The 27425-nt window shown below is 33.2% G+C and overlaps 1 protein-coding gene across 2 annotated transcripts; it reads right to left on the bottom strand.

Annotated features, from left to right (window-relative positions):
* LOC117335689 lies at window positions 1-25940 on the bottom strand. Of its 2 annotated transcripts, none has more exons than XM_033895848.1 (6): window positions 25711-25940; window positions 11807-11929; window positions 5238-5321; window positions 4730-4879; window positions 3598-3687; window positions 1-561 (listed from the first exon to the last, which is right to left on the bottom strand). In XM_033895848.1, exons 2-6 carry the CDS (start codon window positions 11896-11898, stop codon window positions 447-449), a joined length of 531 nt encoding a protein of 176 aa, XP_033751739.1. In that variant the 5' UTR covers window positions 11899-11929; window positions 25711-25940; the 3' UTR covers window positions 1-446. The 2 variants fall into 2 exon arrangements, with proteins under 2 accessions (XP_033751739.1, XP_033751737.1); XM_033895846.1 differs by lacking the exon at window positions 25711-25940 and adding an exon at window positions 16597-17229.
* Window positions 25941-27425: the final 1485 nt, after the last annotated feature.

Below are 27425 nucleotides of genomic sequence, written 5' to 3'. Positions count from 1 at the left end.
TAGAATGTGAATGTATATTTCTAATAATACAGAGCATTTAAAATCAAAAGCAGCAAGAACATTTTACTCTTAGTTGACTTTATTTTAAAATAAATTTAAAATATATATCATAAAGAAATATCTGAGAAATTATACCGATAGTGGCTGAGATCGCTTTCTGAGAGATTCCTTGTTTCCATTGAAAATTGAATGACTTTTACGCTTAGTATATATCATCAGTAGGTTAATGTTCATGTTGTTTTTATTTCGTTTACGCTTTGCATGGGATATTTTCCAAAACATTGTGTCACACATTTTGTCAGTAATACTACTGTCCGTAGAACTGAGAGATATGAAAGCGAACTTTGTTTGAAGAACGTGCTCCCTGTCATCCTTCTTTCAATAACTTGTACTGCATAATGATTTTTGGTATACAACATTGTATATCCAAGTGATTCTGTTGAAATTTACTTCCGTTTTCCTGGACTCATGGCACTCTGCAGAAAATTATACATATCTGCTATGGCCGAGTACTCTTCTGTTTGGCAGTGGAAACCCAAATTCAGCTTACAGCTTCGTTTTCTGTATTAAAACAATACAAACGGATTATAGATGTTGACTAGCACAAACCTTGGTCGACACAAAACAAAAAACAAAAACGAATCAACAATAAAGCACAACACACATTAACATACCACACAGTCAACACACAAAAATACACCACATGGTCAACTCACAAAAACACACGACATGGTCAACACACAAAAATACACCACATGGTCAACACACAAAAATACACCACATGGTCAACTCACAAAAACACACCACATGGTCAACACACAAAAATACACCACATGGTCAACACACAAAAATACACCATATGGTCAACTCACAAAAACACACGACATGGTCAGCACACAAAAATACACCACATGGTCAACTCACAAAAACACACGACATGGTCAACACACAAAAATACACCACATGGTCAACACACAAAAATACACCACATGGTCAACACACAAAAATACACCACATGGTCCACTTACAAAAGCACACCACATGGTCAACACACAAAAATACACCACATGGTCAACACACAAAAATATACCACACGGTCAACACACAAAAATATACCACACGGTTCACACATAAAAATACACCAACCTGGTCAACACACAAACATATACAACACGGCCAACACACAAAAATACACCACATGGTCATCACACAAAATTACTCCACATGATCAACACACACAAATACACTTCAAGGTCAACACACAAAAATACACCACATGGTCAACTCACAAAAACACACCACATGGTCAACACACAAAAATACACCACATGGTCAACACACAAAAATACACCACATGGTCAACTCACAAAAACACACCACATGGTCAACACACAAAAATACACCACATGGTCAACTCACAAAAACACACGACATGGTCAACACACAAAAATACACCACATGGTCAACACACAAAAATACACCACATGGTCAACACACAAAAATACACCACATGGTCCACTTACAAAAGCACACCACATGGTCAACACACAAAAATACACCACATGGTCAACACACAAAAATATACCACACGGTCAACACACAAAAATATACCACACGGTTCACACATAAAAATACACCAACCTGGTCAACACACAAACATATACAACACGGCCAACACACAAAAATACACCAACCTGGTCATCACACAAAATTACTCCACATGGTCAACACACACAAATACACTTCAAGGTCAACACACAAAAATACACCACACGGTCAACACACAAAAATACACCACACGGTCAAAACACAAAAATAGACTACACACACAAAAGTCACCAGACCGTCAATACAGATTAACACACCACACCGTCATCACACACACACACAACACTACACGGTCAATACAGATTAACACACCACACCCGTCATCACACACACAAAACACTATACGGTCAATGCAGATTAACACACCAGAACGTCATCACACACACAAAACACTACACGGTCAATACAGATTAACACACCACACCGTCATCACACACACAAAACACTACACGGTCAATACAGATTAACACACCACACCGTCCTCACACAGGCACAACACTACACGGTCAATACAGATTAACACACCACACCGTCATCACACACACAAAACACTATACGGTCAATACAGATTAACACACCACACCATCATCACACACACAAAACACTACACGGTCAATATAGATTAACACACCACACCGTCACCACACACACAAAACACTACACGGTCAATACAGATTAACACACCACACCGTCATCACACACACAAAACACTACACGGTCAATACAGATTAACACACCACACCGTCATCACACACAAAACACTACACGGTCAATATAGATTAACACATCACACTGTCATTCACACACACAAAACACTACACGGTCAATACAGATTAACACACCACACCGTCATCACACACACAAAACACTACACGGTCAATACAGATTAACACACCACACCGTCATCACACACACAACACTACACGGTCAATACAGATTAACACACCACACCGTTATCACACACAAAACACTACACGGTCAATACAGATTAACACACCACACCGTCATCACATACACAAAACACTACACGGTCAATACACAAGAAACATACAATAGTCGCCACACGAGAAAACACACTATGTCGTCATCACACATCGATATAATAACTCTTAATCATACCACATCATTAGCACACCTGGATAATATATCACATCGTCCAAACAAAGGGATATAACACCACAAAATCAACACAAAGGAACACAATAGCACAGTAGCAACTGGCAACATACAACAACAAAGGTTCACACCATCATTTAACGAGGAACATAACACAATTGCAAACTATCACGAAATCTGCAGACAATAGAAAACAAAAGGAATAAAAAAAAGAATAAAACAACATAAACAGGAATAGTACACCATGGAGACAGAGTGAAGCCCTAACAATTCAAACACTATCTTGGCGATGCGACCAATGGACATTCTAGACCCACATGCGTTTCCTTTTATGTCCGAACTAAAATCAGTGTGTGGATATGTGGTCTTTATGGTGTATCGTTATATAAACCATTACTAAGCATTTCAGTGGTAAAGAGGAAGCATAAATCATGACGTGTATTGACATTGTTTGTAATAAGCCAATGAGGCTAATTTGGTAATAAAATGATTAGCAATGAAACCTAATCACCTCTAGCGATGTCATTTACACAGGTGATATAAAATGTTTTAATTATTTACCTCTATGGGCGTATTCAAACATTTGATGTGATTAAAACTGTTTTATATCCATAAAAAGTAATCTAACCGTCAAAATATATATGTATCATGCAGGAAATGTAGGAGCAGATGGATACTACTTAAAATGCTCTGACTTCGTTCATCATCAGTATCGTTTTGTAATAATCGAAGGGTTACATCGGAAGTCAAGGGTCTCCAAATAGATCTATATTTTTTGTTCATATTTTGCCCTCGTGTTATCGACTGAAAATGATGGTTGCGTTGTAATATAGGTATTCTTTGCTGTTTTTTGATAAGCAGAGGGACCTTTACCTTTCGTTATGGATGGCATTGAGAATATCCGTCAGCGTTGATTGCATGCGGCCTATAAGCTCCCTTTTATCAAGAATATCGTCCACGTATCTGAAAAATAAACATGATATATTGCTTTTTTTTGCAGGTTAATGCTATGTCTTTGTAATACAGTCGTAATTATAAAGACGAACCAAGGAAACAATAACAGCCTTCATTGAATTGTATTTCATAGTCGTGCGAAAATACCAGCATGAAAAAGCTATTATTCATGAATAAATTCATATAATATAAACGGTAATAGACTTTGTATCAATGTCTTTTTAAGAATATCTCTAGTTTTTGTTGCATTTTTAGTTTATAAAAACATAAATGACGAAGGAGTATATTTTTGACTCGTAAACAATGGCGACCAGCCTTATATCCCAACATAATCAAATATAGTTACGGTGCCATGATAAGATTTTTACATTGCGATATCGGGTATATTAAAAATATGACAGTAATACACGATTCCAAATTGTGCCATCAACCTTATTTCAGTGAAATCGAGATGAGCAATTGAGAACAGTCTGGTTACATAATACACAAGTTTGAGGCACAAGATAGCAATGACTTTCGTCATTGGTGTTTTTATAATTAGTTATTATGATAAACAAAGTTTCTATGTACATGCTGCTTGGGTGATTAGATGAACAAAATACCCGTATTTGTAGTGGTCAATGTATATGTACATATTTTTACTACAATTGCGTGTAAGCCCGTCAATATAAATTGACTGAAGTAAGAGTTAAGTACATAGAGCAGCTGCGACACACACAGTATAGTGTTAATGTTGATAGATGCTACATGACAGAATATGTACTATACAAGGTTTTAACAAGATATCGGAGCAAATATAACCTATTACACCAAATTAAATATCCGTAAAAAGACAAATAACGACATATTTAGGCGAAGAGGGCTTAGCATAATATAATTAATATATATATTTCTACAATCGGAATAGATATATACAGTTGCTCAGCTTGTAATCCAGTAACTGTAGTTCAAAAGAGATAAAATATGGGCAATTGTACCAAGTCATCTCGTGAATCCTGCATTGACATCATTAAGTGAAGTCTTTTGACGACATTTTGCAGTATAAACATACCTTTTCTGCAAAAGGGTCGGACTCTTTACACTTCTAACTGACCGCTTCCCTGGACTGTTAGGATTACTGACCACATCTATGAATCCCTCAATAGGATCAATGTATCCCATGGAACAGTCGGTAGCGGACACAAGGCAGGAAGGCGCTTCACTGTAATTAAACGATGGATATAATACCACGGACGGATACGTGGAAGAAAGTACGAACCAACAGAAATACAAGATCAGGAAGCTTTATGTTATCTCTTTCACAGAAGATGTGGAATATCGAGAAAATGTACAATGGAAAAGAAAGTATTGAGGACATACTTTAAAGTACAAATCACACAACTACCTTTTCTTATGCATAGAAATAACACTTTCATTGGCGAAAACATTCATTCTGTAATCACCTACCAGGAAAACAGGCTCACTCCATCTTAGTGAGCATCATTATATTAGAGACAGTAGTCTTAATCGACTCAACAGTAAATATATAACAAGTTTACAATATATCTTCCTCAACTTACTCGTTTAAAAATTTCTTCAGTCTTCGTACCGCTCGTACTGCGTCCACTAGCTTCTCGCTGACGTCATCAAGGTTCGAAACCAAACTACAAATATAATTATTGATATTGATGAATATAAAAATTTATCAATTTTCTATAAATAAAAAAAACAACAAAAAACAGATGTTTTAACTATAAGAAAACGTACTTTTCAAATAACCATGCATTACGAAAATAACTTTTATGAGCAGTGGCTGCAGAAAATGGAACAAAAGGTCGAGTATTTACTGGAGGGAGTCATGATTTGTAATAAAACAGAGTGTTTGATAATATGATAACGGCTCTTTTGTAAATATCGGACGGCTTTACCTTGAGAGAAAATCAATTGATACGTTAGATTTAACAATGTTAATCTCCTATAGAGAACTGGTCTTCATATATAATTAATGATATAGTCTTTATACGAAATGATATCCAAGCATTATTGCTGTGGAAATAATGTATCGCCAGATGGCACTAGTAGATATTGTTTACCACCAGATGGCACTAGTAGATATTGTGTACCACCAGATGGCACTGATAAGTATTTTATTCTGCCAGATGTCAGTCTATCAATCCAAATCTTTCAGTCACAATTCAATTGGGAGTTCACAAGTATTAGATTGTCCTTTTAATTCAGTACAGTATTTAAAACTACTTTCGTTTTTGTCCTTGAGTGATGATAACACCATGAGCAATACATATGCTCATTTAGTGCAAAGTGACAATAATAAAATAATAATTTAAAAACAAATTCAACATCATAAAGATCTTGTTGTATTTTAAACAATAATTATAAAATTCTCAAAGTAGTTATCAATAATACAAGGATCTCCAAAGTATTTATCAATAATACAAAGATATCCAAAGTAGTTATCAATAATACAAAGATCTCCAAAGTAGTTATCAATAATACAAAGATCTCCAAAGTATTTATCAATAATACAAAGATATCCAAAGTAGTTATCAATAATACATAGATCTCCAAAGTAGTTATCAATAATACAAAGATCTCCAAAGTGAGTATCAATAATACAAAGATCTCCAAAGTAGTTATCAATAATACAAAGATCTCCAAAGTGAGTATCAATAATACAAAGATCTCCAAAGTGAGTTATCAATAATACAAAGATCTCCAAAGTAGTTATCAATAATACAAAGATCTCCAAAGTAGTTATCAATAATACAAAGATCTCCAAATTAGTTATCAATAATACAAAGATCTCCAAAGTAGTTATCAATAATACAAAGATCTCCAAAGTAGTTATCAATAATACAAAGATCTCCAAAGTGAGTATCAATAATACAAAGATCTCCAAAGTAGTTATCAATAATACAAAGATCTCCAAAGTAGTTATCAATAATACAAAGATCTCCAAAGTAGTTATCAATAATACAAAGATCTCCAAAGTAGTTATCAATAATACAAAGATCTCCAAAGTAGTTATCAATAATACAAAGATCTCCAAAGTAGTTATCAATAATACAAAGATCTCCAAAGTAGTTATCAATAATACAAAGATCTCCAAAGTAGTTATCAATAATACAAAGATCTCCAAAGTAGTTATCAATAATACATAGATCTCCAAAGTAGTTATCAATAATACAAAGATATCCAAAGTGAGTATCAATAATACAAAGATCTCCAAAGTGAGTATCAATAATACAAAGATCTCCAAAGTGAGTATCAATAATACAAAGATCTCCAAAGTGAGTATCAATAATACAAAGATCTCCAAAGTAGTTATCAATAATACAAAGATATCCAAAGTGAGTATCAATAATACAAAGATCTCCAAAGTGAGTATCAATAATACAAAGATCTCCAAAGTAGTTATCAATAATACAAAGATCTCCAAAGTAGTTATCAATAATACAAAGATCTCCAAAGTGAGTATCAATAATACAAAGATCTCCAAAGTAGTTATCAATAATACAAAGATCTCCAAAGTGAGTATCAATAATACAAAGATCTCCAAAGTGAGTATCAATAATACAAAGATCTCCAAAGTGAGTATCAATAATACAAAGATCTCCAAAGTAGTTATCAATAATACAAAGATCTCCAAAGTAGTTATCAATAATACAAAGATCTCCAAAGTAGTTATCAATAATACAACGATCTCCAAAGTGAGTATCAATAATACAAAGATCTCCAAAGTAGTTATCAATAATACAAAGATCTCCAAAGTGAGTATCAATAATACAAAGATCTCCAAAGTAGTTATCAATAATACAAAGATCTCCAAAGTAGTTATCAATAATACAAAGATCTCCAAAGTAGTTATCAATAATACAAAGATCTCCAAAGTAGTTATCAATAATACAAAGATCTCCAAAGGAGTTATCAATAATACAAAGATCTCCAAAGTGAGTATCAATAATACAAAGATCTCTAAAGTAGTTATCAATAATACAAAGATCTCCAAAGTAGTTATCAATAATACAAAGATCTCCAAAGTGAGTATCAATAATACAAAGATCTCCAAAGGAGTTATCAATAATACAAAGATCTCCAAAGTGAGTATCAATAATACAAAGATCTCCAAAGTAGTTATCAATAATACAAAGATCTCCAAAGTAGTTATCAATAATACAAAGATCTCCAAAGTAGTTATCAATAATACAAAGATCTCCAAAGTAGTTATCAATAATACAAAGATCTCCAAAGTAGTTATCAATAATACAAAGATCTCCAAAGTAGTTATCAATAATACAAAGATCTCCAAAGTAGTTATCAATAATACAAAGATCTCCAAAGTAGTTATCAATAATACAAAGATCTCCAAAGTAGTTATCAATAATACAAAGATCTCCAAAGTAGTTATCAATAATACAAAGATCTCCAAAGTGAGTATCAATAATACAAAGATCTCCAAAGTAGTTATCAATAATACAAAGATCTCCAAAGTAGTTATCAATAATACAAAGATCTCCAAAGTAGTTATCAATAATACAAAGATCTCCAAAGTAGTTATCAATAATACAAAGATCTCCAAAGTAGTTATCAATAATACAAAGATCTCCAAAGTAGTTATCAATAATACAAAGATCTCCAAAGTAGTTATCAATAATACAAAGATCTCCAAAGTAGTTATCAATAATACAAAGATCTCCAAAGTAGTTATCAATAATACAAAGATCTCCAAAGTAGTTATCAATAATACAAAGATCTCCAAAGTAGTTATCAATAATACAAAGATCTCCAAAGTAGTTATCAATAATACAAAGATCTCCAAAGTAGTTATCAATAATACAAAGATCTCCAAAGTAGTTATCAATAATACAAAGATCTCCAAAGTAGTTATCAATAATACAAAGATCTCCAAAGTAGTTATCAATAATACAAAGATCTCCAAAGTAGTTATCAATAATACAAAGATCTCCAAAGTAGTTATCAATAATACAAAGATCTCCAAAGTGAGTATCAATAATACAAAGATCTCCAAAGTAGTTATCAATAATACAAAGATCTCCAAAGTAGTTATCAATAATACAAAGATCTCCAAAGTAGTTATCAATAATACAAAGATCTCCAAAGTAGTTATCAATAATACAAAGATCTCCAAAGTGAGTATCAATAATACAAAGATCTCCAAAGTAGTTATCAATAATACAAAGATCTCCAAAGTAGTTATCAATAATACAAAGATCTCCAAAGTGAGTATCAATAATACAAAGATCTCCAAAGTAGTTATCAATAATACAAAGATCTCCAAAGTAGTTATCAATAATACAAAGATCTCCAAAGTGAGTTATCAATAATACAAAGATCTCCAAAGTAGTTATCAATAATACAAAGATCTCCAAAGTAGTTATCAATAATACAAAGATCTCCAAAGTAGTTATCAATAATACAAAGATCTCCAAAGTAGTTATCAATAATACAAAGATCTCCAAAGTTGTTATCAATAATACAAAGATCTCCAAAGTAGTTATCAATAATACAAAGATCTCCAAAGTAGTTATCAATAATACAAAGATCTCCAAAGTAGTTATCAATAATACAAAGATCTCCAAAGTAGTTATCAATAATACAAAGATCTCCAAAGTAGTTATCAATAATACAAAGATCTCCAAAGTAGTTATCAATAATACAAAGATCTCCAAAGTAGTTATCAATAATACAAAGATCTCCAAAGTGAGTATCAATAATACAAAGATCTCCAAAGTAGTTATCAATAATACAAAGATCTCCAAAGTAGTTATCAATAATACAAAGATCTCCAAAGTAGTTATCAATAATACAAAGATCTCCAAAGTGAGTATCAATAATACAAAGATCTCCAAAGTAGTTATCAATAATACAAAGATCTCCAAAGTAGTTATCAATAATACAAAGATCTCCAAAGTAGTTATCAATAATACAAAGATCTCCAAAGTAGTTATCAATAATACAAAGATCTCCAAAGTAGTTATCAATAATACAAAGATCTCCAAAGTAGTTATCAATAATACAAAGATCTCCAAAGTAGTTATCAATAATACAAAGATCTCCAAAGTAGTTATCAATAATACAAAGATCTCCAAAGTAGTTATCAATAATACAAAGATCTCCAAAGTAGTTATCAATAATACAAAGATCTCCAAAGTAGTTATCAATAATACAAAGATCTCCAAAGTAGTTATCAATAATACAAAGATCTCCAAAGTAGTTATCAATAATACAAAGATCTCCAAAGTAGTTATCAATAATACAAAGATCTCCAAAGTAGTTATCAATAATACAAAGATCTCCAAAGTAGTTATCAATAATACAAAGATCTCCAAAGTAGTTATCAATAATACAAAGATCTCCAAAGTAGTTATCAATAATACAAAGATCTCCAAAGTAGTTATCAATAATACAAAGATCTCCAAAGTGAGTATCAATAATACAAAGATCTCCAAAGTAGTTATCAATAATACAAAGATCTCCAAAGTAGTTATCAATAATACAAAGATCTCCAAAGTAGTTATCAATAATACAAAGATCTCCAAAGTAGTTATCAATAATACAAAGATCTCCAAAGTAGTTATCAATAATACAAAGATCTCCAAAGTAGTTATCAATAATACAAAGATCTCCAAAGTAGTTATCAATAATACAAAGATCTCCAAAGTAGTTATCAATAATACAAAGATCTCCAAAGTAGTTATCAATAATACAAAGATCTCCAAAGTGAGTATCAATAATACAAAGATCTCCAAAGTAGTTATCAATAATACAAAGATCTCCAAAGTAGTTATCAATAATACAAAGATCTCCAAAGTAGTTATCAATAATACAAAGATCTCCAAAGTAGTTATCAATAATACAAAGATCTCCAAAGTAGTTATCAATAATACAAAGATCTCCAAAGTAGTTATCAATAATACAAAGATCTCCAAAGTAGTTATCAATAATACAAAGATCTCCAAAGTAGTTATCAATAATACAAAGATCTCCAAAGTAGTTATCAATAATACAAAGATCTCCAAAGTAGTTATCAATAATACAAAGATCTCCAAAGTAGTTATCAATAATACAAAGATCTCCAAAGTAGTTATCAATAATACAAAGATCTCCAAAGTAGTTATCAATAATACAAAGATCTCCAAAGTAGTTATCAATAATACAAAGATCTCCAAAGTAGTTATCAATAATACAAAGATCTCCAAAGTAGTTATCAATAATACAAAGATCTCCAAAGTAGTTATCAATAATACAAAGATCTCCAAAGTAGTTATCAATAATACAAAGATCTCCAAAGTAGTTATCAATAATACAAAGATATCCAAAGTAGTATCAATAATACAAAGATCTCCAAAGTAGTTATCAATAATACAAAGATCTCCAAAGTAGTTATCAATAATACAAAGATCTCCAAAGTAGTTATCAATAATACAAAGATCTCCAAAGTGAGTATCAATAATACAAAGATCTCCAAAGTAGTTATCAATAATACAAAGATCTCCAAAGTAGTTATCAATAATACAAAGATCTCCAAAGTAGTTATCAATAATACAAAGATCTCCAAAGTAGTTATCAATAATACAAAGATCTCCAAAGTGAGTATCAATAATACAAAGATCTCCAAAGTAGTTATCAATAATACAAAGATCTCCAAAGTAGTTATCAATAATACAAAGATCTCCAAAGTAGTTATCAATAATACAAAGATATCCAAAGTGAGTATCAATAATACAAAGATATCCAAAGTGAGTATCAATAATACATAGATCTCCAAAGTATTTATCAATAATACAAAGATCTCCAAAGTATTATCAATAATACAAAGATCTCCAAAGTAGTTATCAATAATACAAAGATCTCCAAAGTATTTATCAATAATACATAGATCTCCAAAGTAGTTATCAATAATACAAAGATCTCCAAAGTATTTATCAATAATACAAAGATCTCCAAAGTAGTTATCAATAATACAAAGATCTCCAAAGTATTTATCAATAATACATAGATCTCCAAAGTAGTTATCAATAATACAAAGATCTCCAAAGTAGTTATCAATAATACAAATATAAACATACAGAACATCAACATCTGAGTTGACTATTGGATATTTACTTACGTTCGTGTACCCGTGTGAATATCTTGTGCGTGGGCGGAAGCAGTCAAACCCAGAAATGAGGCGAGGATAAGACAAACGCATGCGTCAACCATTCTAGAGTAAACGTTCCGTAAAAAGTACAATCTGTAAAAAAAAACCGGAAGTACTTCCTTAATTTCCATATGATACGAAATAACGCCTTCTATATTTAAAACGATGGATAAATGTTTAAAATAAAAACAAAGGCATAACCTTATTGGCTCATGCTTATTTCTCTTTTGGTTAATGGTAGGGATAATATATACAGTTATAGTATACATGTAATTAAAGAGTAGAAAAATCCAACCCAATCTTTTTTTCTTTTTCTTTTACCTATGGATGATTACATGTTTCTTGCCGCCTAGCACATGTAAATCAAACTTGTACCGGAAGCCATTTTCTTCCGAGCATGTTTAGTTTTGAAGAAGTAGCTCTAAAAGGAAGTGACGTGGTCAATACAGTTTATCGACTTTTACGTATATTTGAATCAATGCTTTCCATCTCACTTCAAGCGAATAGACGAAGTCATCATCTTGAGTATAATTCAGTTATAAAGGCGGGGTCGAATGAGTTAACTTGATGTTCTTACTTTTTCAGAGAGACCTTGTTTGCGGAAAATACGTCAGCTCTATTGTTGAGATATGTACATTGTAAGCACAAAAGATTTGACGTTTTCCTTGCTTGTAAAAGAGGAACTTGTAAAGATACTAGCAGCCTGTTTAATTAACCAGAGTTTGACCAAATATTGACTAGAGCGGTGTTATTTCGATGATGTACAGAAATAGTGCCCATTGTGTTTTAGACTGCCATTTGTTGACTATAAGTGAATATAGATTGATGCAAAGCATCGGCTGTCTGGTGAAGTTATGCCATACGGAAAAAGTCAGGTCAACAGCATTAGTGATATTGAATACATACAAATATAAGTTAAACATTTTGGAAGCCATTCTCTGAAAGGTTAATTATTTTATCACATTATTAAACCTTTTTACCCATAGAACGAGTAAGACAAACAAAAACAAAAAACAAAACCAAAAAACAAAAAACATAACAATGTATGTAGAACATCAAAAGTCCATTTACTGTATATGAAAATGTTACGTTGTCTCGCAAAAACGTGCAAGTTACATTAACGAAACGAGTCTAACCTGTCAAAAAATCCGATAAATGTAATGTTAAGTTGAATTGCGTTTGGGGTCGTGAATTGATGATTTACCAAGCATAGTAAACTTAACTTAGAAATAACACATTTGAAGTAATTTGTGAAGCAGTAAGTTAATATCATTCTATCGTGTTTTATATGAACAAATAGAAAATAGAAATTATTAATGGGTTTATGATAGATATAATGTGGTAACCAAGTAGTTGTCGTCCAGAAATGTTACATGTGCAATCAAGCGTTTGCAGATTGAAGAATGAAAATATATGCATTTATTAAAAAGGAATGTATTAGTTACCAAAATTATTGCTGTGATCTGTAAAAACCTATTTCAAAATTTATAAACGAAAGATCACAACAATGTAAAAACAAATCTCATACCATAAAAAATGAGAAACAAATATACCAACATGACTATAAAAGTTCTGTGCGACATTGACAAGGGGTCATTAACGACGGAAGGCAGTAATTGTCTTTTCTTGGAGTGACCATGACGAACATTTCGATCCTTTGAATGGCTGCACCATACAGTTATTTCATTGAATGAACACATTAACACGTTGCTCCCAAGGAAACGTAAATATCAATGGCGCCATACACATCGTTCGCTTGACACACTGCCGAGATAATCGATATAATTAGTATGTTTTTCGTCAGAAGGAAACATGTTTTTGTTGGATGTATAGTTCTATTGTTTAAAGAGAGTGACCAGAAGCTATTCTTTGAGAATTTACCCACGTTGACAAATTCCTGAAATGTAATAATACATAGAGGTATGTTATACCGTAAATGTTTATGAGCAAATTTTCAAGGACATTTCTCTCGTTTCCAGCTACCTTCATGTAATTATTGTAGTCTCTAATATGTTGTGAAATTAAAGCATATTGCGCTTTAAGATCAGAATATAATGTAGACAACTGGGTATTACCACAATGGAATAAATTAAATTTAGCTATCCTTGAAATTTACACGACGAGGTGAAACGTGTATTGCTTATAAGGGAAATAGACACCATCATGACTATTTTCTTTCATCTCGCGGCGTTTCAAAAGAAAGATTTCAAAATAACAAACACGTCCCCAATTATTCAGATACAATAATAGTTCTCGGAAGTAACTCTTTTCTCTCTCTTTTCTCTCCATCGGCGAATATAACAATAACAAGATTCAATCAACATTGTAAAGTTTGAATGTCATTCACAGCGTCATCCTTCAGTGATCTGACACTAATTTCCTTAATACCTAGTACATTTATATACATAGTAACGTGTAAATTTTGGCATTTCATTGTACCAATAGTGACGATATTTTACAGATTGAAACACGATTTGGACTGTTTTTAAGTATTTGTATTGATATTACTTGTTTTTGAATTTTCAGAAAAAAAGGTAATCCAATTTTGCGGAGTGTTGGGCAATATTAGACTTGAGACGATGTACATGTATTCCCGATACAATCTGCTCTATCGTCTTGAGCAACTCTTCGTAATTATTGATTTCTTTTGTATATCATCATCGGAAGCATGGAACCACCAAACAGTTGTGTGGTCAAACTTGTAATGGTTTTGCCAAATTTCTTAAGACAATTAAGGTATGTCATAATCAACATAGCAAGGATTTAATTTTATATTTAGCAGAAAGATTGACAGGATATATATTAGTCTCTTACTTACCGTCAGAATCCAGTCAAATATCCAAATATATTATATACAGTAATTCTTGTTATCTGATTGAGATAATGCGATTATTTAACAAAATGACTGTAAATAACGTTTTAAGGTAATATAAACACAACAAACATGTTTTGGTGAATTCCAGATCCCATATTGGGTAATGTATTGTACCGAGGGTATTGACACGGGGAGGCGAGCAGGAATCCAGGGCGTCATTGGACCGGTAAAAACAAAACCAAGTCAATAACCCAATGAACTTTAATCTAACTGAAGTCATTGACATTTACATTACATAAACATTGCAACAACAAATTTAGAGATATGAAAACAACAAAACATTCAGAAATACTTCTCCTTTAATCAACTCAGGCGATAACGACTTATAACTGCGGAAGTGGCAATGAGAATGGAGAGATGGAGAAACGAAGATATAACGAGACAGAGAGATGGAGGGAGGGGGAGAGACAGAATCATGGAGAGATGGAGAGACGGAGAGATGTAAAGATGGAGATATGGAGAGGCTGAAAGATGCAGAGACAGAGAGATGAAGAGACGGAGATATGGAGAGACTGAAAGATGCAGAGATGGAGAGACAGAGAGATGGAGAGACGAGGAAAAGTTTTTAGCCATAGAAGAAACATGTCGATACCGCCAAAGATCTAGTTGTTAGGAACAGTACATACCATCATTGATATTGACGTTTACCCACACTTCACCTACCGTTATGAGATTACCATACAAACACACATGAGTAAATCTTATTTAAATTCAGATATAGGTATTAACGATGTCTATTGTTTTTTTGTACTTGTGTTATGTAAATCGGTAAACACGCAATTTATCTCCATAGGAATAATATTGATTATCAATACCAGTTCATAAAACAATTAAGTCTACATCTTATCTATAGGAACGGCTAGATTCAACATGTAAGTAAGGTAACAACGTTGAGTCAGACGATTCATTTCCTTCTTAGAAGATTTTAACATTGTTCTTTGCACTTTTTTTGATAATATCTTTTCAGTGTTTATTGATTAAGCCATTTAAACTTAAATAGCCAACTCATGTCTTAATTTATTTCCATTTCCGGATAATTTTAGAACATTCCTATTCCTTTACTTCAATATTGTGCTAAAATCCCCCATGCTCTTTGATATCTAAATAAAAATTCAATATTAGTTACCTAGAAAGTCTTTTCCAGAGAAAGTATTTATACCAAACAAGAAATCAATGTAATTCTTTTTTATGAAAGCTACTAAAAAGAACAAATTGATAAATTTCATGTTGATTCACATAGATATTTACATTTGGGATTTCCTAACCTTTTTCGAATATTTCTTCCAGAGAAAATAACTGTCAGATTTCCGTGTATAATGCAGACATGAACGGGACATTAGTAATATAAGTCCTGCTACAACTCATTCACAGAATGAGACTTTCATCAATAGCCACATTACCTGTTCAAACGTTCATTACCTGAAGTGAACTCTGAACATAAACCTGTCTATAAGAGCGGATTACAGAGTTTAAGGAAAGTTTTTGCTGAGCGCCAGTAATGCTCTTCTTTGGGCAAATTAGTGATTTCGCTTTTAATTACGTATTTATGAAACTAAAGGTGGCATCAATTACACCTACAATAAAAAGCCCTACCCATTCAATTTACACGCAAACATATTAATTGATAAGCACCTTTTTCAACTCTCTTAATACGAGAATCATTGATGGACTTTTAGTCCCCATACACGCTTTGCGAATCTGCTATGCCACTATGAAAATTGTTATGGAAGTGACATTGATTCAGATTGTTCTGACATATAACTCCCCTTGCTGAAGATCTTTCGGAAAATAAAAATATATAAACCATGTCCTTTTTTACTCAATCTAAAAATCGTCACTTCGTACTTATTAGAGAAATGGTTTAAAGTGGTTTTCTAATGCTTACCTCATCATGATAAATGGTTCTCTGAAAGTAGCTTCCTCAATATTTTCCGTATCCTAGATCACGATTTTACACGAAAGATGTGAATAGTTTGTCCAGTGTCAAAATCTCCAAACACTTAATTGTTCATTCGAAACAGAAAATCCGGTGAGATTGGGCACAAAATGTTCTTAATATTACACAGTCTTCGATATCCAATGTTTTTACAACTTTTTTCCGAATACCAAATTCCTATGATAATTTGAATTACCGAGAAAATACATACTGATCTAATTCTTGAATTGTAAAACTAATGACTTTTTAAAAATATTAATAAATGAATATATAAAGATAGATAATATGGAATACTTGCAATTATATACCGTGAACGACTTAACATATATCAAGATGTGTCTGAGATGCCATGTGTTTATATACAAGTAACCGAGCACGACCTTCCCTAAATCGGGCATGCCCACTCATAATTGGTTACCATGGCACCTGCCAAACAGGTGCGTGCGCTCAGGACTATTTTTGGTACTTTGTAATCAAATATTATGATATCCCTCCCAATAACCTTTTCCATTTTCGGGTATCTATACCTGTATACGCCATAGTATGCCTCTAAGGTGTTCCGACCCAGCTGATATGGCGAATGAAATATGTCTTCCGGCGCGAAGTCTATTCCGACAATCTCACCGAACACTTGAGAGTTACAAACTTATTTAGAAGTTGAAGCATAGAAATCATGGTGTGTACTATAAATGGCGGTTTGTTTGGTAGTTTGTTTGTGAACCACCTTTCCGCGGTAGGGTAACCGATCCCTTTGGATATCGTCATTCGATAAGGGGTCACGTTTCACAGGTAAACAATGAAACATGTCTAATGGGGGTCACGTATTCTCAGGGTATGCGCATGTAACGTCACACTAAAATACTACGTGATTAGATGTATATACATAATGTACTTACGGTACGAAAGAAAATCACGAAAATGTGTTACAACATCAAAAATGTAGGACATCTTGCTATTAAAAAATAGTTTTATTCGTGAAAAAATGATATAGGCAATCACGTCGATTAAAATATTTTACAATAGATATATCTTTCGCTTCTCTGAATTATGTGAGCATCAACGGGCTGTCTTACCTGTGTCTTCACTTAGGTTATCTCATCACGCTTTACGTTATAAGGAAGTACTACTGATGATAAACAACACTTTTAAAATGATATTTGTTTCATATTACCTGTCTACAAAGAAACAAATTACTATGCCAAACAATGTAAGCTAGAAAGGAATTCTACGGATTCTAGATTTCAATATAACTTCACGTGAAATAACATGAAAATATCAAATGTGAAAAAAGGCATCAAGTGAATCGACAGCATTTCACAAACGTTCAATGTTAACTGAAAAAAGGTTTGTTATCGTCTATTCCTACAGGTAAATGTTATTATTTTCACCCATGCATTTTTGTTATGTAATTCTAACGTTTTGGAAAAATATCCTGCATAGATGTTATGACTTACAATTATGTCGGGAATTATATAGTGATGAATTCATATCAGAACAATAGACGTGTATTATATGATTATATTATATATGTACGTGCTATTTTTTTATATTGACAATGATGCTGACGGACTGACGCATAATTATTATAAGGTGTGATTTGGATGACAAAGATTGCAATAATTACTCTCACAATTAGACAAGAACATGACAATGCTGTTCTTGTGACAAGACTCGACATCATATAATCCGCCATTATTGGCAATTATCGTATGGGATGATTGTTTTGATCTCTTTATATCTAAGAGGAAAAAGTGACACATCTCGGTCAAGGTTGTAATGTATCATATTAAGATTTATAAGCTTAATGAGTAATGATAGGTTTGACGGTAAGATAATTATCAAAATATAAAGCCGATTTTGAAATGTTATATATGTCAATTTTTTTAACAATTGTTATGACATATGTCGTTTGAACAATTTGTGTATAAATGTTATATAATAAATGTCGTTTGTAAATAAAAAAAAAAAAGGGTGAAGGAGGGGGGGGGGGGGGGGGGGGGGGGGGGGGAGGAGGGGTTAGCGAGAGCAAAACACATCACCTTTATTTTCATAAGTTCCACATAAATACCTATAACAATATGTCATATATATTTGTATTGCGTTACTTATGTTTTCTCTTGATAAACATAGTGTATAAAGACTCTACTCTCGATGTTAATAAAGATAAATACTAATAAATATCAATTTAATATTCATAGTTTCAATTTAGGCCAACCTATGTGGATATTGGTATTGAATGATATATGGGTTATTTCAATACAGTCGAACAGCAAAATCTCAAAGTCAGAGTGAAAAAAATGAATTTTACTTCCAGTTGAACAGTCTTTGGTTCATCAGAGAACGTAGATTCACTTAACTAAAATGGATGGATATATTAATTACTATTTTAATGCACGAATGTTCAACAAATGAAAAGTTAAAAAAAACACGAAAAGCAGTATGACGCATTTTAATACCTTTATTTGGGATATACTTTATCTATTACAAATTAATATTTTATAGCTTTTCACTTGTGTAAGATCAATAATTTAATTTTATAATTGATGGCGCATAATGAAAAAAAAATGTGTATGCAGTTTTGATAACGTACTGCTAGTGATTGGATGTCGTGCTGAGATTTAAAACATAATTAGATTTTTCTTCCAAGAATCAGGCCACAATACTTATATCACTGAGTTCAGATATCCATAAATACTCCCGAAACATCTTAAATCTTAAAGACAAAGTGACCCTTGATTTATAAAGTGCTCACGACACTACTATAATTCCTGATTTTGAGATTTGATAAGGTACACACCTGTCATTCACAGCGGGCTAAGAACCGAGTTTATACCGTGACGAATACCAAAGTACAATTGACATAGGATTATATCAGCAGAAGCTTCTTAATGAGAAGCTGGTGTTAAGAAGCCGGGCTAATTAACACATTTTATTACTCTATACAAAAAACATTTTCCCATTATTAAATCTAATCTGCTTCGATTACTCTTGATTACTTCCTATTTTTGTAAGGTTAAAATGTAATTTTCACTGTTTCCAATTCCAGTTGTTATGATGATGGCGATAATCTGAAGAGCGATAGGAGTGGGGACGGGATTAGGGATAGCATTTTGGGGTGCGAGGTACTGTGGTTAGCATTAGAATGTCGATATACATGTAGGTCTGTTGAATGTATGAGATACTGAGGTTAACATTGATGTGTCGATATAGGTAGGTTGAATGTGTGAGATAATGAGGTTAACAGTGTGTCGATATAGGTAGATTGAATATATGATATACTGAGGTTATCATTAGTGTGTCGATATAGGTAGATTGAATGTGTGAGATAATGAGGTTAACATTAATGTGTAGATATGGATAGGTTGAATGCGTGAGATAATGAGGTTAACATTATAATGTCGATATAGGTAGATTGAATGTATGAGACACTGAGGTTATATTTGATGTATCGATATAGGTTTATTGAATGTATGAGATAATGAGGCTGTAATTGGTGTGTCGATATAGGTAGGTTGAATGTGTGAGATACCGAGGTTAACAGTGTGTCGATATAGGTCGGTTGAATGCATGGGATAATGAGGTTAACATTAGTGTGTCGATATGGGTAGGTTGAATGTGTGAGATAATGACGTTAACATTAGTGTGTCGATATAGGTAGGTTGAATGTATGAGATAATGAGGTTAATATTAGTGTGTCGATATAGGTCGGTTGAATGTGTGAGATAATGAGGTTATCATTAGTGTAACGATTTAGGTAGATTGAATGTGTGAGATATTGAGGTTGTAATTAGTGTAACGATATAGGTAGGTTGAATGTATGTGATAATGAGGCTGTAATTGGTGTGTCGATATAGGTCGGTTGAATGTGTGAGATAATGAGGTTAATATTAGTGTGTCGATATAGGTCGGTTGAATGTGTGAGATAATGAGGTTAACATTAGTGTGTCGATATAGGTCGGTTGAATGTGTGAGATAATGAGGTTAATATTAGTGTGTCGATATAGGTCGGTTGAATGTGTGAGATAATGAGGTTATCATTAGTGTAACGATATAGGTAGATTGAATGTGTGAGATATTGAGGTTGTAATTGGTGTGTCGATATGGATAGGTTGACTGTATGAGATACTGATGTTATATTTGATGTATCGATATATGTAGGTTGAATATGTGAGATATCAATATTAACATTAGTGTGTCGATATAGGTAGGTTGAATATCCTTATCAGGATATGCGAGATACTGAAATTAGATTAAGAGCGCGTGGCTTAGTGTGGTGTAATGCTGGATGTTGAAGTTTTCGAGATAGAGAGGTTGAACTGAAGACTTAAGGGTGTGATATAATTAGACTTTAAAGGTTGGAGTATGTGAGATAAGAGGGTGAAGGTTAGGGAGCTCGAGATTGTTAAGTTGAATGTTCCATATTGCGAGATAGCGAGGCTTAAGGTTTGAGTGTGTGGGATAAGAATGTGACAAGTGGCTGTTTGAGATTGTTCAGTTGAAAAGATAGTGGTAGTAAATGTTGGATTGTAAGATAAGAAAGTAAAGATTGGGGTGTTCGAAATTATTAAGATAAAGACTTGATTGTGCAAGAAAGTGAGAGCACATGTTGGATTGTGAGATAAGAAAGTGAAGGTTAGGGTGTTCGTAATTATTAAGATAAAGACTTGATTGTGCAAGAAAGTGAAAGTACATGTTGGATTGTTAGATAACAAAGTGAAGGTTAGGGTGTTCGAGATTGTTAAGATAAAGCCTTGATTGTGCGAGATAGTGAGAGTACATGTTGGATTGTGAGATAATAAAGTGAAGGTTAGGGTGTTCGAGATTGTTAAGTTAAAGACTTGATTGTGCGAGATAGTCCGGTTTAAGGTTAGATTTTGTGGGATCATGGGGCAAAGGCTTATGTGTGTTCAGTGATAATGGAATGATAAATGGGAGATTTCAGTGGGAATGAGGATATGAGTTAGGTAGTGAATGAAAATGTGGAGTTCCACGTTTGGTGTCAATATGATGGTAGTTATATAATGGAATACATGGTATACATGTTGAGGTTGTGATGGATATGGTTGATGTATACCTATTGTAGCCCGTGCCTTCATATGGTAAAATAAAGTGTTAGATTGTGAGCTCGAATTTGAATGCATGTTTGGTCTATTTGGAACTTAACCGGCCGGCTGTATTTTGAAAATGCAGGGATTAGGTACATATTTGTTCGTTAGATTAAAATGGTAAATCAGTAAAATATATGTAATGGCATGTCCAAAAAATAGAAGCAGGGTAGTTGGTCATATTTATACTGCTATAACTAGTCAACTCCAGTTGACAAATCCCACTAAATTATAACCTGCTAATGTAAACTGTTTTCTTTTAGTTAACATATGCACAATTATTTTCAAGCCTTTGCTATGTTTTAACTGCATATCATACTTTCAGTATAGAGCTAATTTTATAGAAATCAACATGTGCACTCAATACATCTTTACCAGATGGCAATGTTTGATAAATCATTAAAAACATGAAAATTGAACGTCCTATTAGCTGATGCTAACACGAAACAAGCTTAAGGACGAGCGTAAAGTGTAATTTCACTGTAATACCACACGTAGAAGATACATTCCAATGTCATCCCTCCTGATCCATTACACTGACAATGGAACTGATTTACTTCAGGAATAGAACGTAAAGCATATTTTGTTTAGTATGTCACTGCCAGAGGACTTGATCCGTGCCCTAATCACAGGGGTGCACGCTCGTCTAAAGGTCAAAAGTGAGGCAGTGTCGAAGGAGACATAAAAAAGAATGTATCCTGGAACAGGGGATTGTATTACGTATTACCCGTGGTAAGAAACCTTAAGATAGCTGAATATCAAAGACATTTCAACAATAACTGTGTGAAATACTATAGATAAATAATTTGTCTACCCATCTTCGTTACATAATCATCATTTCGATATAATGAATGTCTCAAATAATCAAACAAATCAGATAAACAGAACAAAAATATACTCAGCGATGTGAGGGCCTTGTGAAGTTTTACCAATAACATGGACAACTATATATAAGGTATTTAGGATGACAGTCATAGTGAGACTTTCCTTAACCTCCACTCATCTCACGCTTTAAAACATTTGAATGGTGAAACATCCACTTGACGTTATTTTGACGTCCAATATTGATTTGAAAGATCACGAAATGAATTGAATTATAGGGAAATATGACTTTCTCATCGACATTTTGACAATTCTGTTGACCTTTAAAGTCGCCTCCTTGGTATCGACAAGTCCTAGATGGATTTAATTCACTGATGTTCTACTTAATCTAACTCTCAATTTGTATCAAAAGATGCTGATATTTTGCGCATATTTAATATGTATTTCACAGAACAATACATCTCGGGCACCTTGTTGTTGGTACCAGAAAATGATAAACCTTTATGCCACATAAAAGCTATTTGGAATGGTGTCGTATCGTGGACCTTGATTTGCCAAAGCTTTGTACTATGTAAAACATTCATGCAAAAACATACCAGTTTTGATAAGATATCCAGTGCTACATCTAACACATAATTCATGATAACTACATTTTGACAGGTTTAAAGCCAAAATGTGATGAACAAAATCAAATGGAAGCAGCCATTCTCAATGCATGACGTAACTTCATTATCCATGTGATAACATCGCAATCGATTTCTGACTGGCACAGCTTATGACAAACGATCCAGAGTATATTACACTAGTGACATATGTAAAATTATTTAAGGATTGAATGTTGCTTTGGTCGATTTAACGGGATGATGAATGGAGTCGCTCTAGAGACTTTAAGAACTGCGAATTTGAATTTGTCTCATGAGCGACTCAATTCGTCACCCAATGAAATCGACCAAAGCAGGATTTGATCATTATATATCAGTATTTAAATCTTCAGTTGCTAGAACTTTTGGAAGTCCAATGGGTTATAGAAAAAAAAGGAACAGAGGATGACCAAACAGTATCACTTACCAAACATACGACTATGAAACATATTTATTATAAAACAATATTAGGAATAGCATGATTAAATTGAAATATTAATTTTGTAGTTGAATTGATTAAATTTTCAAAACGCTCCGTCATCTGCGAGGAAGAATAACGGTTAAGACTATTCTCCGGTTATCTCCCGCTTCGATTCGAACTGGACGAAATATGTTACGGAGTTGGCTGTGACCTTGATATGAGCTCTACAGCTGAGTAAAATGTGAAGCTTCATTTACGGAATGTTTACTGATAGTTTTATTAATCGATTTAACATCCTGGCAGTTAAACCTTTATACTTCATTTATAAAGGAGGCGTTATTTCGACAATCTGACAATCAGGGACTGGACAGGAATGTTTAATTCCCAGTTCACTGTCATCTTGAACGATTTACAGGAGCTGGGAAAATCGTACCGTTTAGGCGACAGTTATGTATTCATTTTGATTGTAAATTGTCATTTTAAAAACACCATGAGTTAGTTTTTAATATATACAAAATCAGGAATCATTGGGGTTATTGGTCTTTCAGCAACCAGCCAATACCTTTATCGACTCCCTGGAGAGCATACAGCCGGAGCTGCCATTTCGTCGCTAACAGTGAACAGTGTACAAATGACATTTATTGTACTGTCCTACCAATGTACTCATTCACAGCTGAGTCGATTAGAACACAACAGAGTAAAATGTCTTGTTAAATGATACAACATAGCGCCCATGCCGGGACTCGAACTAGCGACCCTTTGGTCATGTAGTCCTGCAATAGACCACCGTGCCTCCTTGTATGAGGCCTTTTATGTAGATCTAACTGAAAGTCCCATTCAATTCCTCCACAGCCCTTATTATCTCGCAATTTATACAAATCATACTTCTAACTGAGAACTATTACACCAAAATAGGCCTATTGAGATCTCTCCACCAACCTCAATCCACCCACATAAATCTAATGTACGTATGGATCAGGCCTACAGATCTGGTCAAATTCGTCGACAAATGAAACAGATTAAATTCCTTTAGTCCGACTGGGGTAGAAATTGAAATATTACAGGTTCGAATTCACTGGATAACCGAACGATTTTATGATAAATGTATCTTAAAGTATCTTTAATCATAAGTGATCATTAGAGGGTATTATTTTTCTTCGTTTTATTTCATATCAATTTTTCATTTCTAAATTTATAGTTTTCCTGTTACCATTTATTGTAATCTTCATGCGTTTGGAGGAAAAAAGGATATCTATCTATCTAAACGATCATTAGATGATACTATTTTTCTTAAAGAAATTGTCCTCTTGTTATATTTGATATATTGAAAATAAACCGAATAATGTTAAAGCTATATATATGTATATTAAACACATGTGAGAAGTAAATACATTGTAAATTATATTTTTTGTTTTTCAATATTAATTATATATTTATAGAAATGGAAAACGCCTTGTATATCAGCCTGTTGCCCCAATTGGAAACCAACATATGGTTTAACCTGTTGGAAAGCTGTGTATCTTGAAAAAACTCGGTCGGGTAGATGATCCTACACATTTTCATATCATGTTTTGGAATACCATTCTCTCTAAGTCAAAAGAAAAGCGCCTTATCCATTTCGCCATCCTTCAAGCCAAAATCTTTTATTTTTGCACGACAAGAAGACAAATTAGATTTGCTAAATTATATGCTCTCTATCATCTTAATTACAAAGTCGTACCTGTGCTTCCCACGCCGCAATGTTGATAACATTACTTCGCTGTAATTAGAATACAACCATCTTTGTGTTTTAGTTACTTCTTCTACAATGCCATTACTGATCTCAAACCCGACAGTTTGGGGATTTGTTTTCCAATGTAAGGATTAATGCCATGAAAATCACGGACTAAACCTTGATAACCAATCGGCTGAAAATTGATGGTGTTGCCATGTTGCTTTCCTGACTTTATAGAGAAAGTGCTTGTCGAAAGCGCCGAAACATCCTATTAATGGTGCTGAGTGTTCTTTTATAATCACACATAACGCACAAGTATTACGAGTAATTACTAAATGTGACTAAACTAAATTTACTTACTGTTGAAGAGTTCGCCAGGTGTGTCCCAAGCGGTTAAGGATTACAACGTTGGCACTAATCCTTGTACGTGGTTGCTTCCCTGTTTGGTTGGTTGCATATAACAAAAACGTTTAGGCAACTCTCGGTGTCTCGCCGAAAATTCGGATTCACTTTTATACAGCTGAGATGTGGTGTGTTCAATTTAAAACGAGAGGAGTTTCCGTACTCCGATTGATCAGTGACGGAGATACTAGGAGTGGCGAGATTTAGCTGTCATAGGTTCCTGTTAACGCAAGGGGGCGCGGCTGATCTCCATCTGGCTCTGATTATACCGTTACTAGGCACGCTTAAAGAAAACGTTGAAACAGTATTCAGTATACAGTATAGAATGACGTCACATTTTACGAGTACTGAGGCAAATAATGTGTGGCATTATCTGATCCTTGCGTTAATAAGACCAGGAAATGTCATTGAGATGCTAATTAATTTGATCATTATGGACAGTACAGGCGACAGGCCATAGTGATTGTCCAATCTAACGACTACAAGTGAAGGCGGTGTCACCCAGCACTCTAGTGCTCTGTCAACACCGTGTAAACCTTGATAACCAATCGGCTGAAAATTGATGGTGTTGCCATGTTGCTTTCCTGACTTTATAGAGAAAGTGCTTGTGGAAAGCGCCGAAACATCCTATTAATGGTGCTGAGTGTTCTCCAATTTCTGGCAGATTAAACGATATCAGTCGATAAGTTAATGGTCTCTTCGAAAACTGCAATTAATTTGAAGTCCCCAAGAAACAAAAGCTTTAATCATGGATCATACGAAAAACGTTTAGATGATCGTCTTCCCCTCGTTCAAGAGAACTAATAAACTCAATTGTATTTCTTCTTCTGGGATGCGCATGTATGATGTGATTTTCTATATATCCTTTTAATTTTTATATATATAAACCTATTTCAGTTTTATTTCAAGAAAGGACTTGTAGAATATATTTTAATGTTCGATTTCCTTGTGCGATATGGAATCCGATGATTGTCGACATGCCTATACGGTGGTTAGGTTGTCAACACATTAGTTCTCGGTTATAGAATATGTGACTTTACCCAGATACACGTATTCTGTAACATTACGTATATACATACATATAGATTGTATTGCGTTCATAGATACTCTTTTACATCTCGTATATATCTAAATGACGTTTATACACATTAGAATACATTAAGTATACGTGCTTTTTATCACATTTCGTAAATATTCTTTAACATTTTGTATATACATATTACATCACATTTATTCTATTACATTACATATACATATATAATTACGTGTATTCTATAACATTACGTATTCATAATTAACATTGCATATAACCTATTACATAACGTATGTTTTATATTACATTACACGTATTATATTACATATTGTATTCCATCACATTACGTTAACACATATTACATTACATATAACATCATGCACACACATATGTATTAGATTCCGTACATACAAAATGTTCATATCCCATTACATCTCGTACAGACATAATTATTTTGTGAATCACGTGTGTTACCATTATGTAACTTGGTGACATCTAATTGATTCGAATGTATTAGTTCTCAAAAAACAATATAAGGAATCGATTTGAAAGTTTGATTGGGACGAAGAATTGGCAGACTTTCCCAGTCATAGTTTATGTTAAAACATGAGTATTTCTGATAAATGACAGGAGTACATTG

The sequence above is a fragment of the Pecten maximus genome, chromosome 10 (assembly GCF_902652985.1).
Source record: "Pecten maximus chromosome 10, xPecMax1.1, whole genome shotgun sequence".
Lineage (NCBI taxonomy): Eukaryota > Metazoa > Mollusca > Bivalvia > Pectinida > Pectinidae > Pecten > Pecten maximus.
The sequence above is the reverse complement of the archived record's forward strand: the minus strand, read 5'-3'. Positions and strand labels throughout refer to the sequence as shown.

Excerpts from the sequence above, each read along its gene's own strand:
- LOC117335689 (XM_033895846.1), bottom strand. Across the intron at positions 5,322-11,806 it reads ATTCACACGGGTACACGAAC|TTTGGTTTCGAACCTTGATG; the intron begins GTAAGTAAATAT and ends TTATATTTGTAG. Across the intron at positions 562-3,597 it reads AATGCCATCCATAACGAAAG|AAAACGAAGCTGTAAGCTGA; the intron begins GTAAAGGTCCCT and ends GTTTTAATACAG.